The 14,260-nt window shown below is 39.0% G+C and overlaps 1 protein-coding gene across 4 annotated transcripts in view; it reads left to right on the forward strand.

The window, feature by feature from the left end:
• Positions 1 to 11,804: 11,804 nt before the first annotated feature.
• Positions 11,805 to 14,260, forward strand: part of MON2 (MON2 homolog, regulator of endosome-to-Golgi trafficking) — a 109,513-nt gene continuing 107,057 nt past the window's right edge. For 3 of the 4 annotated variants that reach the window (XM_079139657.1, XM_079139658.1, XM_079139660.1), the window contains exon 1: positions 11,805 to 12,323. In XM_079139657.1, coding sequence (XP_078995783.1) covers positions 12,213 to 12,323 — 111 coding nt within the window. In that variant the 5' untranslated portion in view covers positions 11,805 to 12,212. The remainder of the gene's footprint in view (positions 12,324 to 14,260) is intronic. The other variant, XM_079139659.1, reaches the window with a different exon arrangement.

The raw sequence follows: 14,260 nt of genomic DNA on the forward strand, positions 1-14,260 counted from the left end.
TCTTTCTATAAGATGCAGGGTCTCTGGTCTGATTCTGAGGTCCTTGATCCATTTGAGTTGAGTTTTGTGCAGGGTGAGAGATAGGGGTTTAATTTCAGTCTGTTACATATGCATTTCCAGTTTTCCAGCACCATTTGTTGAAGAGGCTATCTTTTCTCCATTGCACATTTTTGGCCCCTTGTCTAATATGAGAAAATTGTATTTATTTGGGTTTGTGTCCATGTCCTCTATTCTGTACCATTGATCTACATTGATCTATTTTGGTACCAATACCATGCTGTTTTTGTTACTATTGCTTTGTAGTAGAGTTGAAGATCTGGTTTTGCGATACCCCCTGCTTCACTCTTCCTGCTAAGGATTGCTTTAGCTATTCTGGGTTTCTTATTCTTCCAGATGAATTTCATAATTGCTTGCTCTATTTCTGTAAGGTTCGTCATTGGGATTTTAATTGGAATTGCATTGAATCTGTATAGCACTTTTGGTAGTATGGCCATTTTGACAATATTAATTCTACCTATCCAAGAACATGGGAGATCTTTCCATCTTCTAAGATTTTCTTTAATTTCTTTCTTTAGTGTTCTGTAGTTCTCATTGTAGAGGTCTTTCACCTCTTTTGTGAGATTGATTCCCAAGTATTTTATTTGTTTCAAGGCAATTGTGAATGGGGTAGTTTTCCTAACTTCTCCTTCTGAAGAGTCATCACTTATGTATAAAAATGCATTGGATTTATGAGCATTGATCTTGTAACCTGCTACTTTACTGAATTCACTTATGAGTTCTAAAAGTTTTCTGGTGGAATTTCCAGGTTCCTCTAAATATATAATCATGTCATCAGTGAACAAGGATAGTTTGAGTTCTTCTTTTCCTATTTGTATCCCTTTAATTTCTTTGGTTTGTCTAATTGCTCTGGCTAGAGTTTCAGGGATGATGATGAATAGAAGTGATGAAAGAGGGCATCCCTGCCTTGTTCCAGTTTTTAGGGGGAATGCTTTCAGTTTTTCACCATTTACAATGATTTTGGCCATGGGCTTAGTGTAGATGGCCTTTACAATGTCAAGGAATGTTCCCACTATCCCTATTTTTTCTAGTGTTTTGAGCATGAAGGGATGCTGTATTTTATTAAATGCTTTTTCTGCATCGACTGAAATAATCATGTGATTCTTAACTTTAAGTCTGTTGATACGGTGAATGACATTTATTGATTTCCAGATGTTGAACCAACCTTGCATCCCTGGGATAAAACCGACTTGATCGTGGTGCACTATCTTTTTAATATATTTTTGTATGAGATTTGCTAAAATTTTGTTGAGAATGTTTGTGTCAATGTTCATTAAGGATATTGGTCTGAAATTTTCTTTCCTCAAAGTGTCTCTGTCTGGTTTAGGTATCAGGGTGATATTGGCTGCATAGAACGAGTTTGGGAGGATTCCCTCCTCTTCTATTTCATGGAATACTTTGAAGAGTACTGGAATTAACTCTTCTTGAAAGGTTTTGTAGAACTCTGCTGAGAACCCATCTGGTCCTGGACTTTTCTTTGTTGGTAGGCTTTTGATGACCTCTTCTATTTCATTGCTTAAACTTGATTTGTTTAAGTTGTGTATGTCCTCCTAGTTCATTTTAGGTAATTCATATGTCTCTAGAAACTTGTTGATGTCTTTGAGGTTTTCTGTTTTGTTGGAATATAGATTTTCAAAATAGCTTCTAATTATGTTCTGTATTTCACTTATGTCTGTTGTGCTATTTCCTTGTTCATTGCAGATTTTAGTGATTTTGAGTTTTCTCTCTCTCTCTTGTTAGTGTGGCTAAGGGTTTATCAATTTGTTTATTTTTTCAAAGAACCAACTATTTATTTTGTTAATTTTTTTGATTGTTTCTTTTGTTTCAATTTCATTGATTTCAGCTCTGATTTTAACTATTTCCTGACTTCTACTACTTCTGGTGTTGGTCTGCTCTTCTTTTTCTAGGGCTTTGAGCTGTAGTGTTAAGTCGTTTATTTGTTGATTTCTACTTCTTTTGTTGAATGCGCCCCATGAAATAAATCTTCCTCTAAGTACTGCTTTCATAGTGTCCCAGAGATTTTGATATGATGTGTCTTTGCTCTCATTTACTTCTAAGAATTTTTTTATTTCCTCCTGATGTCTTCTGTTATCCATTCATCATATAATAGTGTATATTTAAATCTCCAGGTATTGGAGCTGTTTCTGTTGTTTATTCTGTCATTTATTTCTAATTTCAATCCATTATGATCTGATAGAATACAAGGTGTATCTCTATCTTCTTGTATTTGCTAATAGTAGCTTTGTGGCATAAATATGGTTCTTTTAGAGAAGGATCCATGTGCTGCTGAGAAGAAAGTGTATCACTCTTTGTTGGACTGGTATATTCTATATAAGTCGGTTAAGTCTAAATGTTGTGTTATTGAGATCTACTGGTTTCTCTATTGAATTTTTGTTTGGAAGTTCTATCCAGTGGTGAGAGAGGTGTGTTAAAATGCCTAGTATTATTGTGTTGTGGTCTATTTGCTTTCTGGAATTGAGAAGGATTTGTTTGGACGTACATGGATGAGCCTATGTCAGGGCATAGATATTTATGATTGTTATGTCTTGCTGATTATGCTTCCCTTAAGCAGTATGTAATGTCCCTTCTTTATCCCTTCTGACTAGTTTTGGCTTGAAGTCCACATTATCTGAAATGAGGATGGATACTCTAGCTTTTTTGCTGTAGCCGTGTGCATGGTATGTTTTTTTCCCATCCTTTCACCTGTACTCTGTGGGTATCTCTTTCTATGAGATGATTCTCTTGCAGGCAGCATATTGTTGGATTTTTCTTTTAATCCAATCTGCCAGTCTATGTCTTTTGATTGATGAGTTTCAGGCCATTAACATTCAGGGTTATTATTGTGATATGATTTGTAGTCCCAGTCATTTGACTCATTTTCGTTTTTGACATGATTTGGTTTCTCCTTTATTTGGCTATTCCTTTAGGCTAATTCCTCCCATTGCTGATTTGCATCATTGTTTTCATCTCTTCCTCATGGAATATTTTGCCGAGAGTGTTCTTAATGCCGGCTTTCTTATTGTAAGTTCTTTAGCTTTTGTTTATCAGGGAAGGATTTATTTCGTCGTCAAATCTGAAAGTAAGTTTTGCTGGGTATAAGATTCTTGGTTGGCATCCATTTTCTTTCAGGGCTTGGTAAATGTTGTTCCAGGCCCTTCTAGCTTTTAGGGTCTGGATTGAAAAATCTTCTGATATTCTTATTGGTTTCCCCCTGAATGTAATCTGATTCTTTTCTCTCACAGCCTTTAAAATTCTGTCTTTATTTTGTGTGTTGGGTATTTTCATAATAATGTGCCTTGATGTGGGTCTGTTGTAGTTTTGTATATTTGGAGTCCTATAAGCCTCTTGTACCTGGTTTTCCATTTCATTCTTCAGATTTGGGAAATTTTTTGATATTATTTCATTGAATAGATTGTTCATTCCTTTGGTTTGTTTCTCTAACCCTTCCTCCATCCCAATAATTCTTAAATTTGGCCTTTTCATGATGTCCCATAATTCTTGTAGAGTCTCTTCATGATTTCTTACCATCTTCTCTGTTTGGTCAATTTTGTTTTCAAGATTAAATATTTTGTCTTCAATGTCTGAAGTTCTGTCTTCCAGGTGTTCTATCCTATTGGTTATGCTTTCTATGGAGTTTTTAACTTGGTTTATTGTTTCTTCATTTCAAGGATTTCTGTTTTTTTTTTTTCAGCATCTCTAACTCTTTATTGAAATGATCTTTTGCTTCCCGTATTTGCTCTTTTAACTGTTGATTGGTGTGATCCTTTAATGCCTGCATTTGCTCTTTCATCTCTTCTTTCAATGCCTGCCTTTGCTCTTTCATCTCCTTGTGTGCTTCCCTGATTGTTTTAATTATGTACGTTCTGAACTCCCTTTCTGACATTTCTTCTGCTGTGCTGTCATTGGGTTTTATTGACATAGCATCTAGGTTTGTTTGGGACATTTTCTTCCCTTGTTTTCTCATATTGGTCAGGTATCAGTGGAACTCTGAGATATGCAGATTTCCTCTATTGGCTTATAGTGTCCCTGTAGATTTCCAGTATATCACCTCCCAGCCTTCAGTAGCCTGAAGTCTTGGAGGAACTTGATAATGCAGTGCTTCCAAAGAAAGCTGCCCCTAGACTGCTACTCAGTCCAGGGCTGGGGGCTGGTTCTGTGTGGAAATCCTTTCAGTGGGCGGTCCTGCTCCTAGAAGCTGGGTATAGACAGGGCCTGCCCCCACCTGAGGGAGCCAGGCTGCTAGGGGAAAGCCTCTCTCTTTCCTGCCTTGGTCCCAGAAGGAACTGGCTGTAAATCGCACCTGGTGCCGGAGAGAGCAGGGCTGCTGGGGGAAGTCTCTGGCTGCCCTGCCCTGGTCCCAGAAGCCACCTGTGGGCTGGGGCCTGCTGCTGGGTCTGGGGCTTGTGGTTGGCTCTGCGTGGAAAAGCTCTCTTGGGTGGGCCTGCTCCAAGAAGCTGGCTGTGGATCGAGTCTGCCACTGGAGGGAGCAGGGGTGCTTTGGGAAGACTCTTGCTGCCCTGCCCTGCTCGGAGAAGCTGCCCCTGTCCGGGCCTGCAGCCCGGGCCGAGCTTCACCTGGTGGGAGAGACTCACCCCGGTCTCTATGTTGGTCAAAGTCTCTCAATACCTCCCCTTCTTGAATCCTGAGTTCTGGAGCAATGGGAGATGCAGTCGCCCTCAAGTCTGCCATCTTGGATCCCCCGATCTTAAAGAGTTTAAAGACCATCAAAGAGTTTTCTTTTTCCTGATGCCTACTTAAAACACTGGACTCTGTGTTTAACCCCCAGCACCAGTAATGATGATGTTAATTTAAAAATTAAGAATAAAAACACTCAAAACTTAATGTGTGCCAGGCATTGTGCTTTATCTGCCAATATCTCATTTAACCTCTTAACTAACTAAGGAGGAAGGTGTATTTTCCTCTTTTAAAGAAGTGGAGAGGTTATAAAATAAGGATTAGTGAAGACTAGAGAACTTGAGTTATGTCATTTACTAGTTACTCAGATAGTAACCAACAGATTTGAGAATTACACTCAGGGCTTTTTCACTTCAGAACCTGAACTTAACTACCATGCGTTAATGCTGTGAAAGCATTATTTTTTTTTTTTATTTTTATTGTAAACAAATGGGATACATGTTGTTTCTCTGTTTGTACATGGCATAAAGGCATACCATTTGTGTAATCATAAATTTACATAGAACAATGTTGTTTGATTCATTCTGTTATTTTTCCCTTCCCCCCACCCCTCCCACCCCTCTTTTCCCTCTATACAGTGCTTCCTTCCTCCATACTTGCCCCCCTCCCTAACCCTAACTCTAACCCTAACACTAACCCTTCCCTCCCCCCCATTATGTGTCATCATCCACTTATTAGCGATATCATTCGTCCTTTGGCTTTTTGAGATTGGCTTATCTCACTTAGCATGATATTCTCCAATTTCATCCATTTGCCTGCAAATGCCATAGTTTTATCATTCTTTATGGCTGAGTAATATTCCATTGTATATATATACCACAGTTTCTTTATCCACTCATCAATTGAAGGGCATCTAGGTTGGTTCCACAGTCTGGCTATTGTGAATTGAGCAGCTATGAACATTGATGTGGCTGTATCTCTGTAGTATGCTGATTTTAAGTCCTTTGAGTATAGGCCAAGGAGTGGGATAGCTGGGTCAAATGGTGGTTCCATTCCAAGTTTTCTAAGGAATCTCCACACTGCTTTCCAGAGTGGCTGCACTAATTTGCAGCCCCACCATCAATGTATGAGTGTACCTTTTTCCCCACATCCTCGCCAACACGTGTTGTTGCTCGTATTCTTGATAATCGCCATTCTAATTGGGGTGAGATGGAATCTTAGGGTGGTTTTGATTTGCATTTCTCTAATTACTAGAGATGTTGAACATTTTTCCATATGTTTGTTGATTGCTTGTAGATCTTCTTCTGTGAAGTGTCTATTCATTTCCTTAGCCCATTTGTCAACTGGATTATTTGAATTCTTGGAGTAGAGTTTTTTGAGTTCTTTATAGATTCTGGAGATTAGTGCTCTATCTGAAGTATGATTGGCAAAGATATTCTCCCACTCTGTAGGCTCTTTCTTCACATTGCTGATAGTTTCCTTTGCTGAGAGAAAGCTTTTTAGTTTGAATCTATCCCAGTTATTGATTCTTGCTTTTATTTCTTGTGCTATGGGAGTCCTGTTAAGGAAGTCTGGTCCTAAGCCGACATGATGAAGATCTGGACCTACTTTTTCTTCTATAATCTGCAGGGTCTCTGGTCTGATTCCGAGGTCCTTAATCCATTATGAGTTTAGTTTCATGCATGGTGAGAGATACGGGTTTAGTTTCTTTCTGTTGCATATGGATTTCCAATTCTCCCAGCACCATTTGTTGAAGAGGCTATCTTTTCTCCATTGCATATTTTTGGCCCCTTTGTCTAGTATGAGAAAATTGTATTTATTTGGGTTTGTGTCCGTGTCCTCTATTCTGTACCATTGATCTACCTTTCTATTTTGGTACCAATACCATGCTGTTTTTGTTACTATTGCTTTGTAGTAGAGTTGAAGATCTGGTATTGTGATACCCCCTGCTTCACTCTTCCTGCTAAGGATTGCTTTAGCTATTCTGGGTTTCTTATTCTTCCAGATGAATTTCATGATTGCTTGCTCTATTTCTGTAAGGTACATCATTGGGATTTTAATTGGAATTGCATTGAATCTGTATAGCACTTTTGGTAGTATGGCCATTTTGACAATATTAATTCTGCCTATCCAAGAACATGGAAGATCTTTCCATCTTCTAAGGTGTTCTTTAATTTCTTTCTTTAGTGTTGTATAGTTCTCATTGTAGAGGTCTTTCACCTCTTTTGTGAGATTGATTCCCAAGTATTTTATTTTTTTCGAGGCTATTGTGAATGGGGTAGTTTTCCTAATTTCTCTTTCTGAAGATTCATCACTTATGTATAAAAATGCGTTGGATTTATGGGCATTGATCTTGTAACCTGCTACTTTACTGAATTCACTTATGAGTTCTAAGAGTTTTCTGGTGGAATTTCCAGGTTCCTCTAAATATATAATCATGTCATCAGCAAACAGGGATAGTTTGAGTTCTTCTTTTCCTATTTGTATCCCTTTAATTTCTTTGGTTTGTCTAATTGCTCTGGCCAGAGTCTCAAGAACGATGTTGAATAGAAGTGGTGAAAGAGGGCATCCCTGCCTTGTTCCAGTTTTTAGGGGGAATGCTTTCAGTTTTTCACCATTTAGAATGATATTAGCCATGGGCTTAGCATAGATGGCCTTTACAATGTTAAGGAATGTTCCCACTATCCCTATTTTTTCTAGTGTTTTGAGCATGAAGGGGTGCTGTATTTTATCAAATGCTTTTTTCTGCATCGATTGAAATAATCATGTGATTCTTGACTTTAAGTCTATTGATATGGTGAATTACATTTATTGATTTCCTGATGTTGAACCAACCTTGCATCCCTGGGCTGACCCACTTGATCATGGTGCACTATCTTTTTAATATGTTTTTGTATGCGATTTGCTAAAATTTTGTTGAGAATTTTTGCGTCGATGTTCATTAATGATATTGGTCTGAAATTTTCTTTCCTTGATGAGTCTCTATCTGGTTTAGGTATCAGTGTGATATTGGCTTCATAGAATGAATTTGGGAGGGTTCCCTCCTCTTCTATTTTATGGAATACTTTGAGAAGTATTGGAATGAGCTCTTCTTTAAAGGTTTTGTAGAACTCGGCTGAGAACCCATCTGGTCCCGGACTTTTCTTTGTTGGTAGGCTTTTGATGACTTCTTCTATTTCAGTACTTGAAATTGGTCTATTTAAATTGCGTATGTCCTCCTCATTCAGTTTAGGCAATTCATATGTCTCTAGAAACTTGTTGATGTCTTCGAAATTTTCTATTTTGTTGGAGTATAGATTTTCAAAATAGCTTCTAATTATGTTTTGTATTTCAATCCTGTCTGTTGTGATATTTCCTTGTTCATTCCGAATTTTAGTGATTTGGGTTTTCTCTCGTCTTCTCTTTGTTAGTGTGGCTAAAGGTTTATCAATTTTGTTTATTTTTTCGAAGAACCATCTATTTATTTTGTCGAAAGCATTATTTATGGTAAAAAAAAAGGTTAACTTTACAAGGCAGTTAGTGATGGAATTTTCAATGAAGGTAGATTTTGCAGCTACAGATGATTTTTACCCCCATGCCAAGATTTGTAGAATTGCTATAATTTTGACAGTATTTCGTATTTTTTGACACACTGTATGACAAAATATGAATCTGGATATTTGGATTTTTTTTACAAAAAATTTTACTTGTTCTTTTTAGTTATACATAACCTATAATTAATGATACATGTATTTTGACATATTATACATATATGGAGTATAATTTTCCATTTTTGTGGTTGTACATGATGTGGAGTTTCACTGGTGGTGTATTCATATATGAACATAGAAAAGTTATGTTCAATTCATTCTACTGTCTTTCCTATTCCCATCCCACTTCCCTTCCCTTCTTTTTCCTTTGTCTAATCCAATGAAACTTTGTCCTCCCACCACCACCTATAATTGTGTGTTAGCATCCGCATAGCAGAGAGAACATTCAGTCTGTTTTTATGGGCGACTGGCTTATTTCACTTAGCATGATATTCTCCAGTTCCATCCATTTACCAGCAAATGCCATACTTTCATTGTTTTTATGGATGAGTAATATTCCATTGTGTATATGTACCACATCTTCTTTATCCATTCATCTATTGAAGGGCACTGGTTCCAAAGCTTAGCTTTTGTGAACAAAGCTGCTATAAACATTGATGTGGCAGTATCACTGCAATATGCTGATTTTACGTCCTTTGGGTATAAACTGAGGAGTGGGATAAGGGGGTCTAATGGTGGCTCCATTCCAAGTTTTCTGAGGAATCTCCATACTGCTTTGTAGATTAGTTGTAGCAATTTGCAGTCTCACCAGCAATGTATGAGTGAACCTTTTCCCCACATCCTTGCCAACATTTATTTTTACTTGTATTATTGATAATTGCCATTCTGACTGGAGTGAGATGAAATCTCAGTGTAGTTTTAATTTACATTTCTCTAATTTCTAGAGATGTTGAATATTTTTTCATTTAATAGTTGATCAATTGTATTTTTTCTTCTGTGAAGTCTCTGTTCAGTTCCTTAGCCCATTTATTGATTACATTGTTTTTCTGTGTGTGTGTGTGTGTGTGTGTGTGTGTGTGTGTGTGTGTAAGTTTTTTGAGTTCTTTATACATCCTGGCAATCAATGCTCTGAGGTTCATGTGGTAAAGATTTTCTCCTATTCTGTAGGCTCTCTCTTCACATTCTTGTTTCTTTCTTTTGCTGTGAAGAAGTATTTTAGTTTGATACCATCTCATTTATTGATTCTTGATTTTACTTCCTGTGCTTTAGGAGTTTTGTTGAGGAATTTGGTTCCTTAGCTGACATGAAGGAGATTTGAATCTACTTTTTCTTCTAGTAGGTGCAGGGTCTCTGGTCTAATGCTTACGTCCTTGGGGATACTTATTTTTGCTACCAAAAGGGAAACGATTCTGCTAGCTCCCAAGTTTAGCTAATTCTTTTACTTGAAGAATAAGAAAACCATTTTTACCTCTGGTAGCTTGTGTGGTATTGGTATAAAGATATGTATTGTTTCTGGGGCAGTATAGTCTCTCTAGGCATATATAAAATAAAGAGCTTATTTATTAATTTATTTATTGGTATCAGGGCTTATTCATTCATTCATTCATTCATTCCAGGGATTGAAGCCAGGGGCACTCAAATACTGAGCCATATCCCCAGCCCCTTTTTCATATTTTATTTAGTGACAGAATCTCACTGAGTTGTTTAGGGTTTCACTAAGTTGCTGAGGCTGACTTTGAACTTTGCTTCTCCTGCCTCAGGCTCCCTGGCGGCTGGCATTATAGGCATTCACTGGGCTATTTTTGTGCAGTGCTGGAGATCAAATCCAGCACCAGGAACATCTCTTTATAAACACTCTCCCAGTGAGCTATGGACTCATGTATGCTGATACCAGTGATTTATGTACCCAGCATTCTTTATTTTCAGACAGGGTCTCATTAAATTGCCCAGGCTGGCCTGGAACCTGGGATCCAATCCTCCTCCTCAGCCTCCTAGTACCTGAGCTTATGGGCATACCCCATCCATGCCTGTTTGTACATACTGTTTTTAGCTAGTGAATTCAACTGCCGTCTCTTCAACTCTATAGAATAGTGATGTAAGAGACTCTAGCCTGGCCCACCTGAAATCCGAGCGGCTGGGAAGGCGGAGGAAAGAGGATCAAAAAGTTCAAATCCAGACTCAGTAATTTAGCAAGGCCCTAAGCAACTTAAAGAGACCCTGTCTCAAAATAAAAAATAAAGAGGGCTGGGGGGTGTCGCTCAGTGGTTAAGTCACCCTGGGTTCAATTCCTGGTACCAAAAAAAAAAAAAAAAAAAAAAATCCAAAGATGATTTTGAATAAATCATGCCAAAGCTATTAACAATACAAAATTAAAAATTTAAAGCAAAATTTGGCTACATAGGGAAAGACACTGAGAGGGAATTTGGATTTAGATTACCGGTCCAATTTATGAGATCACTAAAAAAAGAAAAAAAAAAAAAAAAAAAAAAGAACTTCCTGGGACCTCAAGAATAATGTCTGTCATCTGAGTTTTCCCCCCATCCCAAATCTGCAGGCTTTTATGCATAAAACTTATACCATAGGAATTGTCAATCATTTCTTACAGGTTGTGTATTGGGCACAGATGATCCAAACTGCTGTTCAAGTCATCTGCCAACTTTATCATCCTTGCTTTGCTTGCCAGAAGGAAATAACCCGAAATTATTTTACTCCCTGCTCAGAAGCTGAGAAACACCTTGGGCAAAAGTAGATTTAACCTGGACCTTCGGAGAACAGACGAAGATTCTAGCTTTTACCTTACATTTATTTGGCACCTCAGATCTAATAAAGGCTTTTTTATGTCTTTTTTTTTTTTTTTAAGCCTCAATACTCTGATATTAATAGGGTATTCATTCATTCGCCAAATTGTACTGCTTACCTACTGTTGTAGGCTCTGGCAAAACACTAGGAAAGAAAACAGGAAAGTAGAATAAAAATACGAAGCCCAACTGGTCGGAAACTTTTCTTTTAGTCGGGGAGAAACATGGGTTAAAAAGGACAGGGCAGACTAGGAATTTTCTTTTTGAGTGACATGGGAGCAGACGGTTTGGTTTGGAAACGAGGGCAGCTTAATATACCGTTTTACAGATAAAGAAAATAGAAGACGACTTCCCAGTAGTTGCACTGATGGCACTTGGTACGACTCCACGGAGGGCAAAAGAAATTAAGAGAAGGTAGGCGTTGCTGTGGGGTCATTAGTCCAGAGATTCGAGGAGGCAGAAACGAAGAGTGATAAGACAAATTAAAATTGATTCAAAAAAGCAAACTGGTCGCACGAAAACAGAGTGTCAGACCAACATACGCAGAGCTACGCCACAGCGTACCCCCGAGCCCACTCGGGCGTCCGTCACTAGACAGGAAACACACGCAGGCGCCGCAGACCCCGCCCTCGGCCCCCCAGGACGCCCGGGTGCGGCGGGGGGGCGCTGCCACCCGGAACCGGACCTGCCGGAGTGCGGCCGCGCTCCCCGCCCCGCCCGCCGCTGGCCGCCCGGGTTGGCCGCGGCGGGGGCGGTGGCCGCGGTGGCCGGAAGTGCAGCTGACGTGTCCCGGCGACGCGCGGAATTGTGGGCGCCTCGGCTAATGGCGTCGGCGAGTCTGGGGAGTCTGGGGAGCCCCCGCTGAAGCTTCTTGCCAGGTTGGCTGGCGAAGCCCGGTGTAGCCGGGCCCCGCAGCCGTGGGACGGACCTGCCCACCTCGTGGGCTCCTGGGCCAGCGCTGGCGGAGCCTAGCGAGACTGGGCGACTGCGGGGGCGCCTCCAAGAGGAGCCGGGGTGTTAGGAGGAGGCTGCGGGGGGCGCTCGGGCACGCTCCGGGTTCGCAGCCCAGGCCCCGCCGAGCCCCTGCGTAGCCCAGGAGGCGGGCTGTGGGAGGGCTGGAGGCGCCCCAAGGAGCTGACAGTGCCAGAGCTTATTTGTGCGGTTCTGAAATTAGCTCGGACCTTGGGTGATCATGTCCGGCACCAACAGCCCCGAGGCGGTGAAGAAGCTGCTGGAGAATATGCAGAGCGACTTGCGGGCCTTGTCACTGGAGTGCAAGAAGAAATTCCCACCTGTCAAGGAGGTAAGCTTCCTGCGACGTCGGAAGAAGGCGCAGAGAGCTTGCTTGGTCCTCTTAGACCCAGCCCTGCTCCCTCCCTCAGCCTCCAGTCCTGACTTAATTTTCATTCGGCTCTCCCCTTTGCAGGTGATTTGTACCGACTTTGTAGAGTGTCGGACAGGTCTGAGGCCATTTGATTTCTTCCACTCTCTTGTCCTCCTGATTTAGGAGTGAAGGTGGTGCAGTGAGCCAATTCAGTAATCTGCTTCTCTGGTCTTTTTCAAACTCAGAACTGGCCAAGCCAGAATTGAAAAAAAACTTATGTCTGTTTTTCGTTCCTGAGAATTAATATCCACTGTTGGGAAAGCTATATCGCTCAGGTGGAAACTGCTTTCCTTATTGATGTGTGTCATTCGGCGTAACTCTCATCAATCCCGTCGACTGTTAATGAATTATCCAGACCCACATACTTTGTAGACAGTGTTGAATACCGACAGGAACCATGTTAATTAAACCTTGTTGTTACGAGCAGTACGGTGATGGGAAGTTTGGGCTTGGAGTCAAAGCAAATGGACCTGAATTTCAGTTCTAACACTATATCTTACTTAACCCCTTGGAGCTTCAAAAAATTTTTTTTTCAGATGTAAGACGGGTAAAGTGTGGTTATATAAGATCATGTGTGGCAAAGTCGTCAGATTAAAAGGATGTTTTTAGATAGTTCGTTAATAATTTACACAAATAAAATCTCCAAATAGTTCCTGAATTGAAATTTTTAGAAATTTAATCACTATGGACTGTTTTAAAAAAATTAAGATGCCACTTTAATTATTTTAGATTTAAAAACAATCTTCGATTTCCTTTATAATTTTTTTGAAATAAGACATTTCAGCGATGTTGTAAAGGTAATTATTTAATTTTTATTCCTGTTTAATATAGTTTTGAATACCTGCAGTTTCACTTATTTACCCTAAAAATTCATCAAAGGATTTCATATTTTATATTTATTTAAATGTTTTAGCCTTATAAATATTCTGTAATTCGAACGTGATGGATAAAGCTTGGATTTTAGGTTTCTAAGGAATTTTAACTTTTCTATAAGTGCTCTGGTTCCATCAGTCTTTAACAAACTCCTTGTATTTCTTTATTAAAGTAAGAAAATACTACCTAATCAGATGTGCCACTTTGGGGATGATAACTATTATATATGTTTTATTTCAGGTAACAGTTTGCTTTGATATTGATTTTCATTGTATCATTTGTTGAAAGTTATAACGTAATTTTGAAGAATCAGAATGTTTTAAGGAATTTTAAATAATTTTTTAATTGTGAGAAAAATGCTTTTATTTAGAAAATTTCAAATCCTGTTTTATAATTTCAATAATAAGTTATAGATTGTTCCCAGTTCTAAGAATTCATATAAAAACTGTGGTCCCTTTATGTTGTAGACTTATGGGCTAAAATTTGGGAATTTAATTACTATTCGTTACATTATTTCTATTGGCAAATGTATTCAGAGTTCCAAACAGGTCATTAGAACTCAACCCATTCCTAATCCTAGGACTTTTCATTAAAGCTTATTAGTTTTACTTGAACACTGGCTAGAGAGATATTTAGTAATTACCTAGTTTTTGTGATAATGACAAGAGTAATTCTTACCACAATTTTGTACAAAGTATACATACTCTGTTAGGATTTGTTGAATAAAAGAATCTTTACTCCTTAACCAGTGACACATGCTTAGGTCCCTGCTTTAGGAACTGAAAAATGACTTTGTGTCACAGTCTTAAAACAAGGATGTTTTAAGGAATTGGCTAAATAGTGATGATTTTGTTTTTAAGGAGGAAGCCTTGACTTTCATGAAATATTTTGGTCTAACTTAAACTTCTTCGTAAATTAGTAGTAATGCCAAAATTTGCTTTTGTTTTTTAAGGAGCTGGTAAGTTTTGGACTTTATTTTTTCC

Source organism: Sciurus vulgaris (genome assembly GCF_902686455.1).
Source record: "Sciurus vulgaris genome assembly, chromosome: 5".
Classification (NCBI taxonomy): Eukaryota; Metazoa; Chordata; class Mammalia; order Rodentia; family Sciuridae; genus Sciurus; species Sciurus vulgaris.